Source organism: Papilio xuthus, unplaced genomic scaffold (assembly GCF_000836235.2).
Source record: "Papilio xuthus unplaced genomic scaffold, Pxut_1.1 DF824992.1, whole genome shotgun sequence".
NCBI classification, from domain to species: Eukaryota; Metazoa; Arthropoda; class Insecta; order Lepidoptera; family Papilionidae; genus Papilio; species Papilio xuthus.
Window position 1 is genome coordinate 4,790,718 of NW_013533657.1, and position 20,083 is coordinate 4,810,800.

At 34.6% G+C, this 20,083-nt stretch overlaps 3 protein-coding genes across 4 annotated transcripts in view; all 3 read left to right on the forward strand.

Moving 5' to 3' along the window:
- spz3 (Spaetzle domain-containing protein 3) overlaps positions 1-7,191 on the forward strand; it is a 31,668-nt gene extending 24,477 nt beyond the window's left edge. The window contains 4 exon segments of the mRNA NM_001312717.1: positions 4,995-5,119; positions 5,489-5,686; positions 5,802-5,927; positions 6,413-7,191. Of these exon segments, the coding sequence (NP_001299646.1) occupies positions 4,995-5,119; positions 5,489-5,686; positions 5,802-5,927; positions 6,413-6,569 (606 nt within the window). The 3' untranslated portion in view covers positions 6,570-7,191.
- Positions 7,192-7,441: 250 nt separating this feature from the next.
- LOC106126590 (NFU1 iron-sulfur cluster scaffold homolog, mitochondrial) lies at positions 7,442-9,620 on the forward strand. Its single transcript, XM_013324312.1, has 5 exons — positions 7,442-7,611; positions 7,701-7,921; positions 8,034-8,219; positions 8,552-8,739; positions 9,380-9,620. The coding sequence occupies exons 1-5, from the start codon at positions 7,538-7,540 to the stop codon at positions 9,509-9,511; spliced, it is 801 nt and encodes a 266-aa protein (XP_013179766.1). The 5' UTR covers positions 7,442-7,537; the 3' UTR covers positions 9,512-9,620.
- A 575-nt stretch (positions 9,621-10,195) lies between these two features.
- Positions 10,196-19,203, forward strand: AGO3 (Argonaute 3). Of its 2 annotated transcripts, none has more exons than XM_013324717.1 (17): positions 10,196-10,335; positions 10,583-10,748; positions 11,288-11,381; positions 11,603-11,687; positions 11,842-11,968; positions 12,212-12,383; positions 12,525-12,652; positions 12,908-13,071; positions 13,467-13,664; positions 14,180-14,329; positions 14,430-14,607; positions 14,884-15,141; positions 15,586-15,813; positions 16,400-16,583; positions 17,237-17,402; positions 17,860-18,078; positions 18,551-19,203. In XM_013324717.1, the coding sequence occupies exons 2-17, from the start codon at positions 10,587-10,589 to the stop codon at positions 18,813-18,815; spliced, it is 2,778 nt and encodes a 925-aa protein (XP_013180171.1). In that variant the 5' UTR covers positions 10,196-10,335; positions 10,583-10,586; the 3' UTR covers positions 18,816-19,203. The 2 variants fall into 2 exon arrangements, with proteins under 2 accessions (XP_013180171.1, XP_013180172.1); XM_013324718.1 differs by lacking the exon at positions 10,196-10,335 and adding an exon at positions 10,374-10,393.
- Positions 19,204-20,083: the final 880 nt, after the last annotated feature.

Sequence of the window (20,083 nt, forward strand, 5' to 3'; positions counted from 1 at the left end):
TTCTCTTCTCTTCTCTTCTCTTCTCTTCTCTTCTCTTCTCTTCTCTTCTCTTCTCTTCTCTTCTTTCTTTCTTTTTCTTTCTTTCTTTCTTTTTCTTTCCTTCTTTCTTTCTTTCTTTCCTTCCTTATAAGAAAAAAGGTGGGAAGGGTAAGAGGAACAAATAAAGCCTCCGAGACGCACACTCATCAGACGAAACGCGGAATTGCTTCCACTTGACGACTATCGGAATAATGGTAGTCGATTTCATACGCCACATGGCGGTAATCTTGTGAGCCAAATCTGGGTATTTTAACACTTTTTCCTTTTCAGCTTTCTTCACGAGATTCTCATGTGGAATAATGAAATAGGCGTAACTCCTTTGTCCATTGCTGCAACATCCTAATACATTCCCACGTTCACCTTAAGGAAGTATTCCCTAAGGTTGTATACCTCGCGGTTGTGCAGGGTCTTGGCATTTAAATAGCCTCGACCTCCATGTTTCCGCGGGATGTACAACCTCATTACAGACGAACGTGGATGATGCATCCGGTATGCTGTCAGCAATCGACGAATTTTTCTATCCAAGGCATCTTCTTTTGTTTGCGAGCATCTCAGTATGCCAAAAGAGTAGGTTAAGACTGGCATGGCCCAGCTGTTAAAAGCACGGCACTTATTTCCACCCGATAAAAGACTTTTTAGAACTTTTTTCAGGCGGCCAAAGAATCGTTCTTTCACCATCTGTTTCATACCTTTGTCATTAATGCCTAATGCTTCCGACATACCGAGATATTTGTAGCTTTCATTCTCCGAGAGGGAAACGAGGGACACATCCTGAGTAAGTTGTAGATTCTCAGAAGCTACAACCCTCCCCTTTTGTACATTTATGACCGCACATTTGTCCACACCAAATGACATACTAATGGCTTTGCTAAAATCGTCGGTCACTTTAAGCAGAGTCAGACTTCTTGGATGCGTATAATTTGAGATCATCCATGTACAAAAGGTGCGATATGATCTCGCCCCCCTCTACGTAGACGATAACCTAGCTCTGTACTCTTTAGCAGTGTGCTCAAAGGGTTCAGAGCCAGGCAAAACCACAATGGGCTCAGACTGTCACCTTGAAAGATTCCACGCCGAACTCCAATACGGCCAGAGGAAGTAGAAAGGTTTCCCTGTTCTGAATTGGAAAAGCTTGTGTTCCACTGTCCCATGCATAAGTTAAGGAAAGTACGTAATGTAGGGTGTATTTTATACAACTCTAACACTTTACTTAACCATCCATGGGGCACCGAATAATAAGCCTTCTTATAATAAATCCAGGCCATGGAAATGTTCTTTTTACTTCGTCTAACCTGTTGGCAAATAGCCATATCTATGAGGAGGCAATCTTTGGTGCCACGGGACCCAGCCTTACATCCATTCTGAGACGCTGCCATAATGTTATTTGCGAAAACATGTGTTTCAATTTTGATTCTCAAAATGGACGTAAGGAGCTTGTAGATGGTGGGCAAGCATGTAATTGGTCGGTAATTCTTAGGGTCCGTAGTACAAACAGACTTATAGATTAGATGTGTTATACCCGATGTCATGAAATCTGGGAGCGTGCCCATTTCAAATGCCAATAGAAATTGGGCTGCCAGGCGCTCATGTGAACACCGGAACCATTTTAGCCAAAAGTTCAGCAGACCGTCCGGGCCTGGACTTTTCCAATTAGGAACCGAACGAACTGCAGCGCTTATGTCAGAACCTGTAATAACTACCGGTTCCATTTCGGCGACCGTTACACATGAGTGACTGACAACATTAAACCACTCGCCTTCAGTGTGCTCGATTGGCACCGACCAAATGCCGCTCCAAAACGCAGTTGTCACGGCAGAATCTGGTGGTTGCAAGTCATGCACCAGGCTTTGTGTTTGCTTCCAGATACGGTACATACACCTCTGATCTCTCTGGAACATGCGATTTTTAATAAATCTCTCAGATCTTTCTCTGTACCTTCTTACACGATTAGCCAGAAAACAGATAAGTTTCGCTATGAATCTTCTAGCTACATTTATGCGCCGTTCAATCATGCACTGCCATACGGGGCGAGCTTTTCCACGCCGAGAGCCTGAATTGGGATTTATTATCCTCACTCCAGCCACGCGGCATGCAGTCAGTGCCCCACAATAGAGGATTGAGTGGGTATCGCCTAAATCTAGACTAGAATCTACATACTGGGCTAACAAGCGGCTACAGCATTTACGATGCATATATTCCGCTTGTTAACAGGTAATCGCGGCAAGGGAGGACGGTCACTGATTGATAAGGATCTATAATTCAAAATCACATCCTCCAAATCGCTCCTCAAACGCTCAATATCCTGATCACTAACACATACCTCTTCACTTGGTGGTTCCGTTAGCACATCAGCAGCCACAGGGGCCACAGGTGCAACACAACGTACTTCAGCAACATTGTGAAGGGGTCGCGCTTCGTGACGGAGTTGCTCAAGTACAGAGTCATCTAACAGGTGACGCCGCTGTATGACTCGCATCTGATCCGATAATCGTTGGGCACTTACAGACACAGTTTGGTGAAGGGTCTGAAACAAAGACAGCATCTTAGGCCGATACGCCGTGAGATTGGTTCCACCCTCTGTCGCCCCCAAAAAGGCCCGCATGACACTTTCATTTAACAAATGCCATCTCATGCGGCGCACTACACCACTGGTTGCGGGAGCCATAGGCGAGGAATTCATCCTCGCATCCTCCAAGCGAGCCGGTGATGGACGGCCACTCCTCGTAGGTGTTGTAGACGGAGTGGCCGGTAAAGGCGACCCCACAATGACTGCGCCACTGGATGTTTTTGGGGTCGGGGGAGTGACACTGTCTTCTCGGATTTCTCCTCATTTATAATTGTTGGTTTTTGTATCTGTTTTTTTTTAGTTTTTTTATTTCCATTATCTATTGTGGATTAATCTTGATAAATTATAGAATTTAAACATTATTGTAATCGGAGAAAATTATTTGCGTGTTGACAGTGACAAGCGTTGCCATGGTTACTCACATTTTATTAATTATTAACATTATTATTGCTTAAAATAAAAAAAATGTATATACAAGTATTATTAATTGTTCAAGATTTTAATTCTATAAAGCATGTGCGTACAATTACCATAGATGCCAATTAGCATACGAATGGCGCGAAAGAATTTTTATTGAGCGTATTAGTGGAACTATAGGCGTCACTATATTTTACCATAAAATAATCCTAGCACATCTAGTGGGTCAACAACCTAACTCAGATTTTATTTAATTGAACATTCTAAGCTAAACATTGACCTCAAGTTACTTGAACCCAGAAATAAATCACATTTACTTAAATGTCTGGCTTAAATTAATAACGCTATAGATGATAAATACTAATACTAAGTAGCTATATTGAAAACTGATTTAAAGTTCGTAAAATATCTTGTATAACTTCCATTATTGCAGTATCTAGAAAGGTCAACAAAAGTAGACTGATATATTTTATCGGGATTAGTTTATCTATTATATTTTTTTTATTATAAAGTGGAAAATGTGCAAACGACCACCTAAATTCGCTGAAATAGCGAAGCGACCGCTGCCCATTGACATATGCAATTGCAGATACGTTGCCTAACGACGGACAGAAAGAGGATATTTTATCATTACTACTCTCTTCTCTCCCCTCTGACTAATCCACTTGCAGTTCCCTTTAAAACTTTTAAAATATCATGAACAAATAAATTTTAAAATACCAAAATTCATCAAACTTAACTAGATCAACTAAATATCAAACATCCCAGGGGGTACGTAATCAAATATTAATATATCAAGAAGTATAATATGCAAATGTTATTTCATCTTTGCAAGGTTAATGACATAGATGCATCTAAAATATACACACAATTAATTTTATGTTGCCAAATAAAGAAATATTGCCAAATATTTGCGACGATCTAGTTCGAATCTAAAAATGAGCATATTGATTGCCAATAAATCAGAATTTTGATCGCGATACATAAAATATGCTACAGTGAATAAAAATATTTATTCTGCATAGTCTATTGTGGCGGTTACTACTTTGAATTTAAATTAACATTTTATGGTTGTCATTTATGCAAGACGATATTCTACATCTAGATATAATATCAAATGCTTACGTGTTTGCTAATAGATAAAATATATTATTTTTATTTAGTTTTGTTGTAACTAAGACGTCAGATTCAAAATGGCAGCGAAATCGCGGGACGAATCTAACGATATTAGTCATTGTTCACTGTGGCGTGGCGAGATTAACGCCTTTTTTCGGTAGCCGGTTACTTGCTAAGTTGTTTTGAATAAATTTAGATAATTAGCGAACTCTATGGCAGTAGGTCGTCATAAAACATGGATTTATTAATCTTACATCGTAACATAGTAAGTCCTCTAATTTATGTTTTATTTATTCTTTTTTTAATCTGTATCACTTATAAATGTCGCTTCGTCTTCGCATTGTTATCGTATTGTTTTTTTTTTAAATCGAATAATGTATTGTATTAAAATAACCTACTTACTATACTGTGATTAGTACGGTAGAATGCAAATTTTTTTATTTACATAATGATTTTTTTTTAATAGACACTTGGAACAATGCCTTTGCCTGTTGTTTTTTTAACTATAAAACTTTACACGCAATTCGAATCACAGATAAATTGCTAGTAGCTTCGTGTGCATAATTAATTGTCAAGTGTATAGATACTGGTGGTACATACTTGTACAGTGGCGCTAATATACTTTGGTAGTATAGGATTCAAGGCCCAGCTATCTTGTACGAATTTATTTCCGTGTTATATATTGTTATGAAATCACAGAACTGCACACTGATATCTAGTTACCATGTACAAACAGACGTTATTAGGGGTCTCGCCTAATTTGTTTTTTTTTGTATCCCCCAAAAATTATTTAAACTTAAGTTTTTGTATATATTTATTGTTATGTTTAACATATATATTTATTTCTACTTCTCAGATTCTTTGGACAGCATTGTCACTCGCACTAGGCTATGAGCTTCAAGGTCAAATAATCCGAGGCGTTCCGTGCGTCAAACGAAACTTTCAACTCTATTGTCCCACCGCTGGCAACACCTACCCTATGTGAGTATAATTATATTCGCATATATTATCAAATGTATTAACATAATGAAAAGTTTATATGGAGAAATATTTTTCCATCATCACAATAACTGAGGAATTAATTCATTTAGATTTTTGAAAATTCATACTATACCTCATTCATTTTAATAACAAGTCTCCAACATATCGCGAATAAAAAAATATATATTAATGAGACAAAAGTACATAGGCCTTTTAAACGAAAACCAGTAGCGGTTTTTTTGTGCGTAACACAAAGTAATCTACATCAATGTTCAATGTCAAATACGCAAAACATTACGTTACTGTAGAGGCTCAAAACTATTTATAATGTAAATTTATTTAATTGCAACGAGTTTTCATATATTTCAGAGATAAAATAGAGATGTTCATAGACGAAAACAAAGCCTTAATAAAGAGGATGTACGGATCGTTCTCGATACCGGGGGGCGGGCGGGTACGACGGGCCCCAGGGGTTCCCGACATGCACTCCGGTGACTCTTACTTCCGCCACGTGCGGCAGGCTTCAAAGTCAACGTTACCCGACCCTCAGGTCAATAACACTGGCCGGTACGTAAATAAAAAGATCGTGTTTAATTAAAAAAAATACTGATACTACTATCCGTGAGTTTAAACATCCAGATTATTATTAATGTAGGGAATAACCAACTTTCTCACATTTCAGAATAGACGCATGTCAAAGCAAGACGGAAATAATTACTCCATATTGGGCGTTGAATTCGGCGAAGAAAGTGAGAGCCATTGTAAATACAATGCACTTCGAACAGGCTATTCATCAAGAAGTTTGCAGGTAATGTTACTAGATAATAGTACCTGAAATGCTTAATGCAAAATTAAAATCTTATTATATACAGACTAAGGTGGGCACGTTCGAAATGCATAAATTTTGTCTTGGTAACCAGCAGACTGGGCGTGGCGAAGGTGTCCAAACTCGTTTGAAGTTCTATTTCGTAGCGTGGGTGAGAGGATCCCGACTGACCAGTTATTTGTGTAATTCATGTCTAATCTGCCTTAGCTATACTTTGACATTTCGTTTAGGACATCTATTACTGGTGAATTACGTATAGTAGCTTTCTTTATTATCCAGTCTTTGAACTTATAAAGAAAATAATAAGCACCCAAAACCGACAAGCTGTACCGACATGTGTGAATATTGAAAACGCCACAGAGATATGGCTGGACCGCGATTAACGGATATGCGATCTTTGCCTACCCGACTGTGTTAGGAGCTGTTATAATATTATAATAATACTTATCATATTTTTTATTTTCCAGTAAGAAATCAACAGCTCGATGTTCCGGCGACTGCAGTTGTGAGCAAAAATATAAATGGCATCGTTTGCTCGCCTACGACCCTAGCAACGATTGCGCGGGCATATTTATGGACTGGTTCCTATTTCCATCGTGCTGTGTGTGCCAGTGCGACCCGTAAATTGTAAAAGAATAAAAAATAAAAACGATGAAACTGTTACAGAATTATAAACTGTAGAATCATAGCAAGTATTACGAATTTTTCTTAGATACAAGTAAATTTAACCATGGATTTCCAATGCGGAAGAAACATAATAATAGCAAGTTATTTCTAAAACTTTATAAAAATTAAATGGGAAAATACAGTACATTTTAAATAATGACATCATTTAATGTACATTTTTATATCGAATCTACTATAATTTTTAAAATGTAAATATCCTAAAGTCTAAAGATACTTTTTGTATTTATAGAAAAGAATGTCTTCTTATTTATATTATAATTTTTATGTTTAATTTTTAGCGGCTATACCTTTGAGAATAAGAAATAAGAATATATTCCTTATTTGCTTGCTATGATTTAGTGTAAATGAACAGTAACTATTAAAAAAATACTGATTATAATAATTAAGTAATATAAAATTATAGTTAAAAATAGCCATGAGGTCTATTGTATTGCCTTTATACTGATTAAAAACTGGTTGTCGTAAATCTGAAGTAAACTAAGAATTTTAGTTAAATCTTGATCTGTTTTTATATCATGAATATTGTAGGCTTAATCAATTTCGTAACTTTTATATTTTTCCTATAAATTTAAGAATAATAAACAAAATATGAGATTTGGCTTTTTCATTCCTATGTCCTTCTTTAACATAGATATGGCTAAAATATTTAGCTATGTTTACAATCCTCAGATGAAATAATAGTTTTTATTATTAGATAAATCTAGATTGGAAATGATAAGGCTGTATGACATATAGCCAATGCTACAAAATAAAAAAAATAACTGTCATCTGTCACCATGACATTTTCTTGTTTTCAATTTCTGACATATTTGTCGTTCGTATTGAATCTCCGTATTTTAATTTGCTTGTTTTGTAGTGTTAAAAGTTATTATTATACGAAAATAACACATTTAATCGTTGCCACAATGTTTAGAAATTCAATTAAATTGCTCAGGATAGGATATCCATGTCGTTATCTTCATCAAGGAATAGCTTATAGGTAAATCAATGTTATTCAAACTTAATGAAAAGTTAGATCTGAATCTTTTTTTTATAGATTTTTACACTTTAATATTCTTTCGTACACAGGTATAATCAAACGAAACAATATAGTATCTTATCACATCCTTTTGGATTTAGAAACCGCAAAGAAATAGTATTTAACTCATGTCAATGCAGAACAATGTTCATCCAGACTCAAGACACACCGAATCCGAACAGTTTAAAATTTCTACCTGGTACGAAAGTTCTGGAACCTGGTCAAACACTTGACTTTCCTAATATTGGCGCAGCACAGTGCAGTCCATTAGGTAAATGTTAACCATATTTTAACAATCATACTTTATATAGATTCTAGTTAATCATGTTTGCGAAACAAGGAAAAAATTACCAATTATATCAATGTAAAACAATTATTTGCAGCAAAAATGATTTTCCGCATTGAAGGTGTGAAAGCAGTATTTTTTGGGCATGATTTTGTTACTGTTACTAAACAAGATGATGATATTGAATGGAAGTTACTTAAACCTGAAATATTTGCAACAATAATGGACTTCTTTGCTAGTGGCTTGCCTATTGTAACTGATGCCAAACCATCGGGAGATACTCGTATGTATTATACCTTAAATGGATCCTTTTGTGTTTGTAATTATTTATTAAGACTATATTTCTCTCCAAAAACAATCCTAAAAAGGTTTGAACATAGACAAACTACAACACATATCACTTAAATTTTAGTATTTCTGTAAATGACTTCTTCTCATATCAACATTAGCTAAATATGGTTAGTTTTTTTACAATATCACTTTTTTTGCTCTGAACTTTCTTAAAAGTTGACTAAATTTTGATGTTGCTTTGAAATGAACTTTTTCATGGCCTAGGATTAGAAGTAAACCTTATAATTATTCACAGTAATAAAATTTACCTTGTACTATTTACAGAAATAAATGAAGATGATGATGAAATAGTTCAAATGATCAAAGAACTGCTTGATACGAGAATTAGACCAACTGTGCAAGAAGATGGTGGTGATGTCCTGTTTGTAGATTTCAAAGATGGAGTGCTCAGACTTAAGATGCAAGGCTCATGCTCATCATGCCCCAGCTCTATTGTTACTTTAAAAAATGGAGTTAGTATTCAATGATATAATTATCTGTCACCTATAATTAAATTATAAAAATCACATCATCATCATCATCAGCTCACTATACATCCCCACCGAGGGGCTCGGAGCTTACCCTAAGTTGAGGGTGATTAGGCCATAGTCAACCACGCTGGCCAAGTGCAGGTTGGTTGACTTCACACATATCTTTGAATTTCTTCTCAGATATGTGCAGGTTGCATCACAATGTTTTTCTTCACCGTAAGAACGTCAGATAAATGTACATATGTAAATCGGAAATCGAAAAACACATTGGTATATGACAGGATTCGAACCCAGGACCTGCAGATTGTAAGTCAAGTGCTTGACCACTGAGCCACCGATGCTCCCAATCCCAATATAAAAAACACACCGACTTAAAAAAAATAAACAAAAGGCTACTAGCCAATGTATTCTTCAAGACTATGTTCTACATCCATGCTAAATTTAATCAAAACCCATTGAGCCATTCTGAGATACCTTCTAGCAAACATTCATGAATGTAAACTTTTGCATTTATTGGTAAGATTTTGATGGTGAAAATCATTTTTCATTATGGTTTTGAATGGAATTAGAGTTACCAAAATGGCTTTATCAAATTATTTAATAAACATTGTGTTCCTTATAGGTACAAAACATGATGCAATTTTACATACCTGAAGTCTTAGCTGTTGAACAAATTGATGACGATGGAGAGAAACTCAGTGAGAAAATATTCAAAGAATTTGAACAGTTGAAAACTAAAGAGAAAAACGAGTGAAACAACAAATTTATGTAGCTATTTTAATTAAATATGTATAGACACTTTTCACTTAAAAATACTAAAAAAAGCTTGTAGTTATATGTGTATTTATGAATAAATATAATTTATGAAATATAGTTTGCTTTTTAACACACTTGTGTTTTATTTTTCCATTTTTTTATTTATTTAATGTTACAATATCACTTCTCTTTACGTCACAGTTCTACGACCGATTGAACTACCTGCACAAGACCTCCGTCCAGACTTTAAAAAATCTACCCACATATATGTAGGTATTAGTCGGTACATCTCTTACATTTATTACAAACTGTACACAATATTATGCGAAATTCAAAAAGTTGCTGTTACTGTAAGGTGAAACTTAACCGAACAGGCATCATCAGTTTAAATAAAAATAATAAAAAAGTAAACTATAGAATTTATCGCATGGATTAAAAAAATTGCCAATAGATCCGTAATTTACTCTGCAATAGAGAGCCATGGTCTTGTCAAATCAAAAAAGGTTCCGTAATCATTCCATAAAATGAAATTAGCGCCAAAATCGCGAAAGTAAAATAGGCACAAAAACTGAAGCCTATAACAGACAGTGTATAAAATAATAATTATAAGCTGTTCATACCTACTCTTTGGTTTGGCTTTTTGGTTCGGTTCGTTCAAAGAGTATTTAAAAAAATTGTTTGATTTGGTGTTTTGGTGGAAAAACTTTCTCAGTCAATTCAGGTTTTCTAAAGTTTGTCTTTTCAATGTTTTTTTGAGAAAATTAGAAAATAACTTGGTTAATTTCATTTTCCATTGATAAATACAAACCAAAACTAAGAAAGGTATGAGAGCAGATTCGTGATTAAAGGCAGAATTTAAACTGAAACCCGCCAAATACTGGTTGTATCTTGTGTTTTTCTTCAATAATGTAAAGTAAAAATATACTTTGTAAAACAATACAAGGGAAGACCTCCAGTTCAATATATTTGTCATAAATGAGAGATTTCAGAATATACTACTTTTCGTTATCGTATTAATTAATCTTCTAACGCGTCTTCTAAAGTTGCTGTTAATTTATAAATGTTTTAGGACGATGGCGGACCAAAGTAAAGGTCGTGGACGGGGCTTGGCCTTATTGAAGGACCTAAAGAAGTCTCTAGCGGATGCACAGTCATCTTCAGGCGAACCCTCTGCAAAGGAGTTCCCTGGTCCAAGTATACCTCCAAGTGTGCCCCCAAATTGGCCTCAAAGTGTTGTAAGTGTACTTATAGAGAAGTATATTGTTGTTCTTTATGATAATAGTACCAATAGTTATTATTAAATGGTATAGGTATACATTAACAAACTACCTTCATTAATATGTTGGCTAAGAAATGGTTTATGACCTAAACTACAATAAAAGTCTAAATTTATCAGAATGACTTATGGATATGTATGGCCACAGATATGTTGAAGAAACTGTAGTTACAACTTGCGAACAAATGCCTCTTCCAAACTTCTTTCTAGCTACATATGACTATACTGTTTTAACCTTACTGACATCGTTACCCAGGTATTAAATTGTACTAATGTAATTGTACTTGGAATTAGTAATTTCTTAGCATAATTTGAAGTTTCTGCAGCTGCAGTAACTTTTTTTATATGGTCGCAAACAACAAATGGTACAATTCTAGATGTGTTGTCTTTAAACAATGGAGGAGGGGTAGCACAAAAAGAGGAAAATTACCCTTCCAATGCTTGCCACCTCTGCCAAAGCAATTATCTAGTATGATTTTGAATTGCTATAATTTTCAGGTAAGTGGTGCTGCAAGTATGCCTGCCACAATCATCGGTGGCAGAGGAAGGGCTGCAGCTATGATGCTGTCCAAAATGCATCAGCAAACTAAAGGTATAATAAAGTTAAATTTTACAACAATTTTTCATATATTTGCTCACTTGAATTAGAGAAAGTAGTAATTTATTTTGCACATCAAATTATTGCAAGTGAATTTCCAGTGCCATGAGACTTTATTTTATCTCTGTGTTATACATAGGAAGATGACGTTATGTATCAATGTAAATGTAATGGTTGTCTAAATGCACTATTATAAACAAAAAATATTTTAACAGATGTGCAGTTCTCTCCGGCATCAGATGTCAGCCCTTCAGTACCAACAGTTGGAGCAGGCAGAGGCATCAAGTTATTGCAGAATTTGTTAGTAAAAATATACTTCTCTTTGTCTTACTAATTAAAATACTATTACTATCATCATATTGATGGCCAGTGGTAATGAGAATAACAAACTTATTATTAAGATTATTTTATGTTTTGGATGGTCCTTGAGTGGGTGTCTTATTTGAAATTGCAGGAAAGCTCAAATGGCGCAAAGTCAGCCACACGTGGGTGGTGCAGAAGTTAAACAAATAACAGAGAAGATGGCGGAGAGTACAATATCATCAGTTCAATCATCAACCATACCCAAGAATAAATATTTTGTAAGTTGAATTTTTATATTTTTATAAATAAATAAATAAAATAAATTTTAAGGCTACTTGGATTTTAAAGTGATTTTTTTTACTAATGGTTCATTCATTCATCATTGAATTGAAAAAAAAATATGCCTCTTATGGATTTATCCTTGATTTCAATAATCTATTTGAAAATATAGCAATAAGTTACCGCTGGCCGCTAGTAATGGTTTGGATATAAGTACTTTTATTTATTTCCTTATTTTTCAGAGAGAGATTAAAGAAACACCCCCTGTTGTAAGAAAAGGTGAATCAGGAACACCATGTGAAGTGACAGCGAACTTTATCCGTCTTAATTTTGAAGAGGATCATGTATTTGAGTATGAAGTGAGATACAATCCCGAGCAAGATTATAAAAATCTATGTTTCAAACTTCTGAATGGTATGTTATAACTAATAGTATAAAAAAGAAAGATTTAATTTGACACAGAGAAAATCGCATGCAATTTCTATAGAAAATATTTGTCTATTCAGTAAATTATAATGTAAGAAGAGTAAATTAAAATTGAATCTTTTATTACAGAACACAGTCAATATTTCAAAACTAAAACATTTGATGGCACCACATTATATGTGCCTCATATGCTACCAGAAGAAGCCATGAATTTAGTGTCAACAAACCCTTATGATAACACCAAAGTTCAAGTTATAGTAAGTTTTATGAAGTTTTTACCATGTTTTTCTATTAGTTCTATCTCTTTATTTGATACCCATGATGGGGTGGGTGGTTGCACAAAAAAAAATGTCACCGCCATTTTGGATTTCTTATAGCATATCATACGCTACTCCTGCAGTAAACAAATATATTCTACGAGCAATCTAATAGTTAACTTTGCTGTAGGATTGAAATAAAATAAAATTTTAAATTTTTATGACGTAATATTGACGCTATAATAATTTTTTCAGATAAGTTTTCGTCGAACTCGTCGTCTGAGTGAAATGATACATATATACAATGTATTGTTCAAACAAATAATGAAGGATTTGCAACTGGTGCGCTTCGGACGACAGTATTTCAATGAGCATAGTGCTATACAAATACCACAACATAAACTTGAAGTATGGCCCGGGTGAGTTTATCATTTAATTTGTTTTTTGATGGACTCAAACAAAAATATCTTCTTAGTTACTTTTCACTCATTTTTAGTCAGGAAAAACTTTAATGCGTCCAATTGTCACCTAAGAAAAATTTAAAAATATATAATTATTTTAACCAAGAACGTCCCTCTGGGTGAATCGGACTACAGGGCCGATTAAATCCGTATAATCGGTCAGACCACAGACTTTTTTTTCTATGGGGGCAATCTACGTCATGGGAAATGTATCCTGTGGGTCTGATCGACCTAACGAACAAATCGGCAGGATGAGATTTTTTTGGTTTCTAAGGTCACCACAATCGGCTCATTTACACTACAGATTAAGTGGGCATTCTCTAGCATTATTTTATTTAAAAGTTTATTTTTAGATATGTAACAGCGGTGGATGAATACGAAGGAGGTCTTATGTTGACACTGGACTCTACACATAGAGTACTACGGACACAATCAGTACTGTCACTTATAAAAGAGACAGTCCAGTGCGAAGGTGCTAACTGGAAGCGAGCAATGACAGATAAACTCATCGGCAGCTCTGTTATGACTACATATAATAAAAAATTGTTTCGGTAAGTATAAAAAATATCCCTTTTATTTGGCTTGAGCATATTTTAAGATAAATGTTTATATAGGATGAATACGAATTACAAATCAACCTGGATACGCGAGAGTTTAAGGAACTGGATTATTTTACTTATTTGAGGTTTTTCTCTAACCCAAATTTCTCCATTATGAAGATTTACTTATTATAGCTGGCAAACGAGCGGCCACTTAGATTCGCCCAAATAGCGAAGTGACCGCTGCCCATAGATTTCACAATATCAGATGCATTGCCTAATATATCTCAATCGACGAAGGGGGCGACGCACAAAAAGAGTGTTTCCTTCCTATGCCTCCGCTGAATCCAACTTGTCCTTCCCATTTTTTCCTTATAAGAAAAGAATTGGAAGGGAAATGTTCCGTCGGGACTGGACAATGACTCTCTTATAGAGGTTTAATGATTCGGTTTGATTGTAAATGTACATTTACTACACGTGTCAATTGAGTTACTTTATGGTTTAAATAGGTAGAATTTTTTTTTTAGAATTGATAGTATAGATGATTCAATGACACCACGATCGACATTCGAAAAGTTAGAAAATGGACAACCGGTGCAAATCTCATTTATTGATTATTATAAGAAAAATTATGGAATCGATATCATGGATTGGGAACAACCACTTCTTATATCAAGGTAAGTATTCAAAGTTATAATGAAAAATAACTTAAAAAAATCTATAGGTTTACTTAATGGAGTTTTATAATGGAATCATGAAGTACACGTGTTTTCCCAGAGACACAAAGCGGTTGCCCGGGTCAGAGAAAGCGACAGACTTCATGATCTGTCTGGTGCCGGAGCTGTGCCAGCTGACAGGACTGACGGATGACCAGCGCAGCAACTTCCGCCTCATGAAGGATGTCGCCACTTACACACGGATCACTCCCAACCAACGACATGCTGCATTTAAAAAGGTAAACAGTTTCCCCGATTGAATAAATCATTTCTTACTAAGTTATCCTTTCACATTAATTCGAAAATTGTACTAATTATTAGATATTGTTTGAACGTTAAGCCAAAACGTCTGCGTCTTACCAAGTAGCCATACATTAAGAATCGATTTTGTTATATTCATCCCCTAAAGGTACAAAATGAGGGTGCAAAGCTTGTATGGAGCAATGTCATTCCTTCAGATGAGTTAGAGTTTGATTGAGTTTAGTGTTATCACAAATATTCATTGTTTTTTCTAGTACATACAAAACGTGATGTCAAATGAGACTGCAAAGAGCCGATTAACCAGTTGGGGGCTGAGTATAGCACCGGAGACTGTAGACATCACAGCCAGGACTTTGCCTCCGGAGCCGCTTTACTTCGGCAACAATGTCAAAGTCCCCGGCAAGGATAATGCTGATTGGAACGGAGATGTTTCTAGAAATGCAGTGATGCAAGCTGTTGATATACTACGATGGGTTGTGCTATTTACTGACAGAGATAAAAATGTTACTAATGTAAGTTTTTTTTGTTTTTTTCTTTATCAAATTATTCTTTTTTTTGTCAACATTTTTTAACTAATATTGGCTAGTGAGTTGTAATTTTATTCTTTTTCTTCCTTAGTATTATGTACAGTCAGCGGTAAATATATGTATATATTTACAAATATTGGTTACAAAAAGAAGTATGAGTATTCTTCATTAGCACGTATTCGTGATGAGATGCGTATGCGGAAACATGCCTGAATATTTTTGAAATTGATGATGTGTACAAATTTTTGAATCTTTATAATTGTATTTATATTTACGACGCTGACTGTACAATACGGCTAGAATTGTGACTAGATTATTTGTTATTTTTGGTTCATTATGAAGTTGGTTCATTTGCTATTTTATCGATATCAGTTCCCTTCTTTATTACATTGTACAAAAAAAAACACCATAATATTTCTTTTTATACAGGATTTCATAGACACATTGAAGCGTTGTTGTCGTCCTATGGGTATCAACGTATCCGCGCCCGAAATGATACGTCTACCCAATGATCGCACGGATTCCTACATAGCGGCTCTCAGGAAGTTCTCCATAGCCAATCTGCAGCTGGTCGTAGCTATCTGTCCCACCATACGAGACGACAGATACTCCGCTATCAAGAAAATATGCTGTGTTGATAATCCTGTTCCTTCACAAGTAAGTTTTGTTTTGAATTAAAAATATACTTCTATTTTTATATCTGGTTCGAGTAAAATTATGACATACTAGATGTCGCTCGTGACACCTTCTGTGCTGGAATAAAAAACCTTAAAAAGTAGCCAATGTGTTCCAGACCACGTTCTATATTTAAACCAAACTTCAGCGAGATCCGTTCAGCCGTTCTGGAGATACCTTCGAACAAACATCTATCCATCCAAACATTCGCATTTATAATATTAGTAAGATTGATAAATGTCATATCTATTTTGTAAAAGTGTTTGAACATGTTTATGTATAACATATTAATTTATTACTTGTTTTAATTATATCTTACTAATATTATAAATGCGAATGTTTAGATGGATGGATGGATGTTGATTTCAAAGTATCTCCAGAACGACTGCACGGATCTCGCTGCAATTTGGTACAGATTTAGGACATAGTCTGGAAGAATACAGAGGCCACTTATTACATTTTTAAAGTTCGCGCCGACGGAATCGCGGGTGACAGCTAGTTTCAAGATTAAATTGCTTAATATTTCTTAGTTTACATTTTTGATAATCAAATCAAATAATTCTTATAGGTGATCAACGCTCGTACAATAATGAACAGTCAAAAGATCCGTTCTATAACTCAGAAGATTTTGCTTCAAATGAACTGCAAACTGGGAGGTACATTGTGGAACATCAGCATACCCTTGAAGTCGGCCATGATCATAGGCATCGACTCTTACCATGATGCCAGTAGGAAAAAGAAAAGCGTTTGCGGTAAGTCAACATTAAAAACTTAGTTAACGGGGAGAAAAACTCAAAGCTTTAACTAGATGGCACTAGCATCAAGTGTATGTCAAAGCTTTGTTTTTATACGTCATTCTGGCGTTTAAAAAAATATAGTTTAATAAACTAATTATATAAATATAAAAATTGGCTTTATCTCCAAGTATGGATGCATTTTGTCTTCGAAGCTCTTTAATTCCGGAACAGTCAATAAGAATTAATTAAAAAAAATAAAATATTTTAGAATATTATCTTTAAAAAAATACTTATGAGTGAAATTTACGGAAGTCGTTATGACTACAGTCCATAGAGTATATTGTACTTTGTTTATAAAGTAAATTGATTTTTTGTATATCTGTGCTATATTTTGTGCTAAAACTCTTGATTGTGCTGTCATCTATAGTGTGGAAGATGCAATTTCCGCTTTATTAATTTTATCTTATGTTTTTTTTGTTGTCTGTATTTATCTTAACAAGAAATTTTCAATCGTTTACTTTATAAAAATATACTTCTACTATATATATAAAAATTATTGAATAATTAAAAAAAATATATTAAAAATACCAAAATTCTTTTTTTTGTGCATTAAACTATTGGTGTTTTTGTTTAGAAAGTTAATATTTAAGTTATATTTAATATTACAGCATTCATAGCATCTTATAATCAAACGATGACACACTGGTACTCCAAAGTGGTGTTACAAGAGAGAGGGCAGGAGATTGTCGACAGTCTCAAATCCTGCTTTGTTGATGCATTGAAACATTATCTACGAGTCAATGGCAGATTACCTGACAGAATTATTATTTACAGGTAAGAAAATTAAAATATTAGACCGATGAGTGATATTTTTCCCAACTGTTTGTAGCTTATAAAAAAAAACGTCAACATTTTTAAACAATAAGTTACATATATAACTAGTATGTAACTGTCATGATAAAACGGGGTGAATAGAAACAAAACTAGAAAATTCTTGAAACGGAAGTAATCATAAACTTTTATGAATAAATCAATAATTTTATGTATATAATAAAATAGGTGTAGTAAAGTTGGTTTACCAAATGCCTATATGGTACTTACCGTGAGTTTCTGAGACCAAATTCTACATTTAAAACTTATCGCTATCTGTGTTTTATACAGATATTATGGTTTCAGAAACCAACGGTTAGAGTCCTTAATAGGACATTAAAGATTTTGGATACTAAATCTACACTAAGTACGGCTTAAGTTATCATTAAAATATAGTAAATATTATTTTAAATGATTTCAGAGATGGCGTTGGCGATGGCCAGCTAAAACTCCTCCAAGATTACGAGATTCCTCAGATGCAGATCTGCTTCTCAATCCTGGGCACTGCGTACAAACCTTCGCTCACATACGTCGTGGTACAGAAACGTATCAACACGAGAATATTCATGAAGACACGCAATGGCTTCGAAAATCCATTCCCCGGGACTGTTCTTGATCATTGTGTCACGCGACGAGACTGGTGAGTTCAGATGTCATTAAGTTTATTTATATTACTGTTCTTAAATTTAATTAGAATTTAGTAGGTATATAATTCAATACTAGCCCTCGCCCGTGACTCCGTCCGCGCGGAATTAAATAAACTTAATTACTACGCGTTTTTCCAGACTATGTTCTACATCTATGTCAAATTTCAGCGTGATCCATGCAGCCGTTCTTAAAATACTTTCAAACAATCATCCATCCATCCATTTATAATATTAGCAAGATAGACACATACATTAATTGCTTTATTTGCTCAAGAGAGATAGCGAGAAAATTTTATCAGGAACTTAAGAATATACAATAATATTTACTTCCTATTTAAATAAAATACTAGCCTAATACGAAGTAAATTAAGTTAAAAAAAAACTACAAAAAAAATGCAATCTAAATAAAAAAGTTCATAATAAAGTTGAACTTTTCATTTCACGAGGTACATTTTAACACGACAGGTACGATTTCCTGATCGCATCGCAGAAAGTGAACCAAGGTACAGTGACGCCGACACACTACGTGGTGATCCATGACGACAGCGGCATGACAGCGGACCAGTGCCAGCGGCTGACCTACAAAATGTGCCACCTGTACTACAACTGGCCCGGCACAGTGCGCGTGCCAGCGCCCTGCCAGTACGCGCACAAGCTCGCGTACCTTGTCGGGCAGAATATAAACCAGCTGCCGTCCGACGCTCTCACCGATAAGTTGTTCTTCTTGTAGATTGTAGATTGCACTTTTGTTACTGACTGTCCACATTGCTTCTACGTACAACTACGTACACAAGTACAGTTAGTAAGAATATAACTTTGAACTTATACCAGCAAACGTTAACGCTCATCGATAGGTTTTTCTTATTGTAGATTTCACTTTTGTATCTGATTGTCCACAATGTCCTCGAAGGCCAAGTACAGTTAGGGAGAATATGGCTTTGAACATAAATCAGATGATTTGACTTAATGTAAATTGCATTAATGTCTTTGACTGTCCGCTATGTATCTACCTCGAAGTCACAAGTACATACGTTGGATAAGTTGTTTTCATATACTAGTTTTTTCCCGTGAATTAGTCTGCGCGGATTTAAAAATAACTTAATTAGTAGCCTATGTGTTCTGCTAGATTATGTTCTACATCTATGCCAAATTTCATCAAGATCCGTTGAACTATTCTGGAGATACCTCCATACTTTCGCATTTATAATATTAGTAAGATAAATCGCCCTTTTGCTAATCACTAAGTGTCCAATAATCAATATTAGAAGTACAATTATGAACAAAGTATAAAACTATTGTCACTTCCTATTATTTTTGTTTGCGACTGTCCAATTGAAGCTCAAAATCGCAAGTACAGTTAATTATAAATAGTCATAGCGTAATAACATAAGTACAGTCGGAAAGAAAAGATTTATCTAAAGAAATAGTAAGCATCGCAATATTTGTAAAATTGTAAGAATTAAATGTAAATAATTACTCAAATAATGCAGTTGATTTTATAATTATAAGTAAATCATAGATTTGACTGAAATTAAAAATAACGTATTGATTCCTGAATCACATTTAATTCCTTAAATTATATTGATATTTTTTATAATGTTTTTTTACATAAATCCAAAATTAGTTTAGGTAGGCTTATACGCAACAAACCTCTAGAACAACGATTCCTAAACATGTTTTCGTTTAACTTTATGAGTTTGCACTGCCATAACATTCACATAAAACAAGTAAACTAAGTTTTCAGTCAGTAAATAAAACTTGTATATGAAAAATCAAATATAAGTTTTTTTGTAGTATACGGTGGAAAACAACCAATTGAGTTATCAGATGACAAATCCTACTGCCCTTAGGTTATTAGGTGGGAAGAGAGGACTTACCGTGGGTTTCTGACATCAAAATCTATATAAAACGTATCGTTCTGTCGTTAGCTTTGACAAAACTGAGCTAACTATATGTTTTAATAGGAGATTTCGGACTCGGAAATTTCAATTTGGACTA

What these genes read in the sequence shown, in the direction of transcription:
- LOC106126590 (XM_013324312.1), top strand. Translation starts at nt 7,538, where the DNA reads ATGTTTAGAAATTCAATTAAATTGCTCAGGATAGGATATCCATGTCGT. An exon ending in CATCAAGGAATAGCTTATAG is followed by an intron (nt 7,612 to 7,700) that starts GTAAATCAATGT and finishes TTTCGTACACAG; the next exon opens with GTATAATCAAACGAAACAAT. An exon ending in TTGTTACTTTAAAAAATGGA is followed by an intron (nt 8,740 to 9,379) that starts GTTAGTATTCAA and finishes TGTTCCTTATAG; the next exon opens with GTACAAAACATGATGCAATT.
- AGO3 (XM_013324717.1), top strand. Translation starts at nt 10,587, where the DNA reads ATGGCGGACCAAAGTAAAGGTCGTGGACGGGGCTTGGCCTTATTGAAG. An exon ending in AATGCATCAGCAAACTAAAG is followed by an intron (nt 11,382 to 11,602) that starts GTATAATAAAGT and finishes ATATTTTAACAG; the next exon opens with ATGTGCAGTTCTCTCCGGCA. An exon ending in CAACCACTTCTTATATCAAG is followed by an intron (nt 14,330 to 14,429) that starts GTAAGTATTCAA and finishes GTGTTTTCCCAG; the next exon opens with AGACACAAAGCGGTTGCCCG.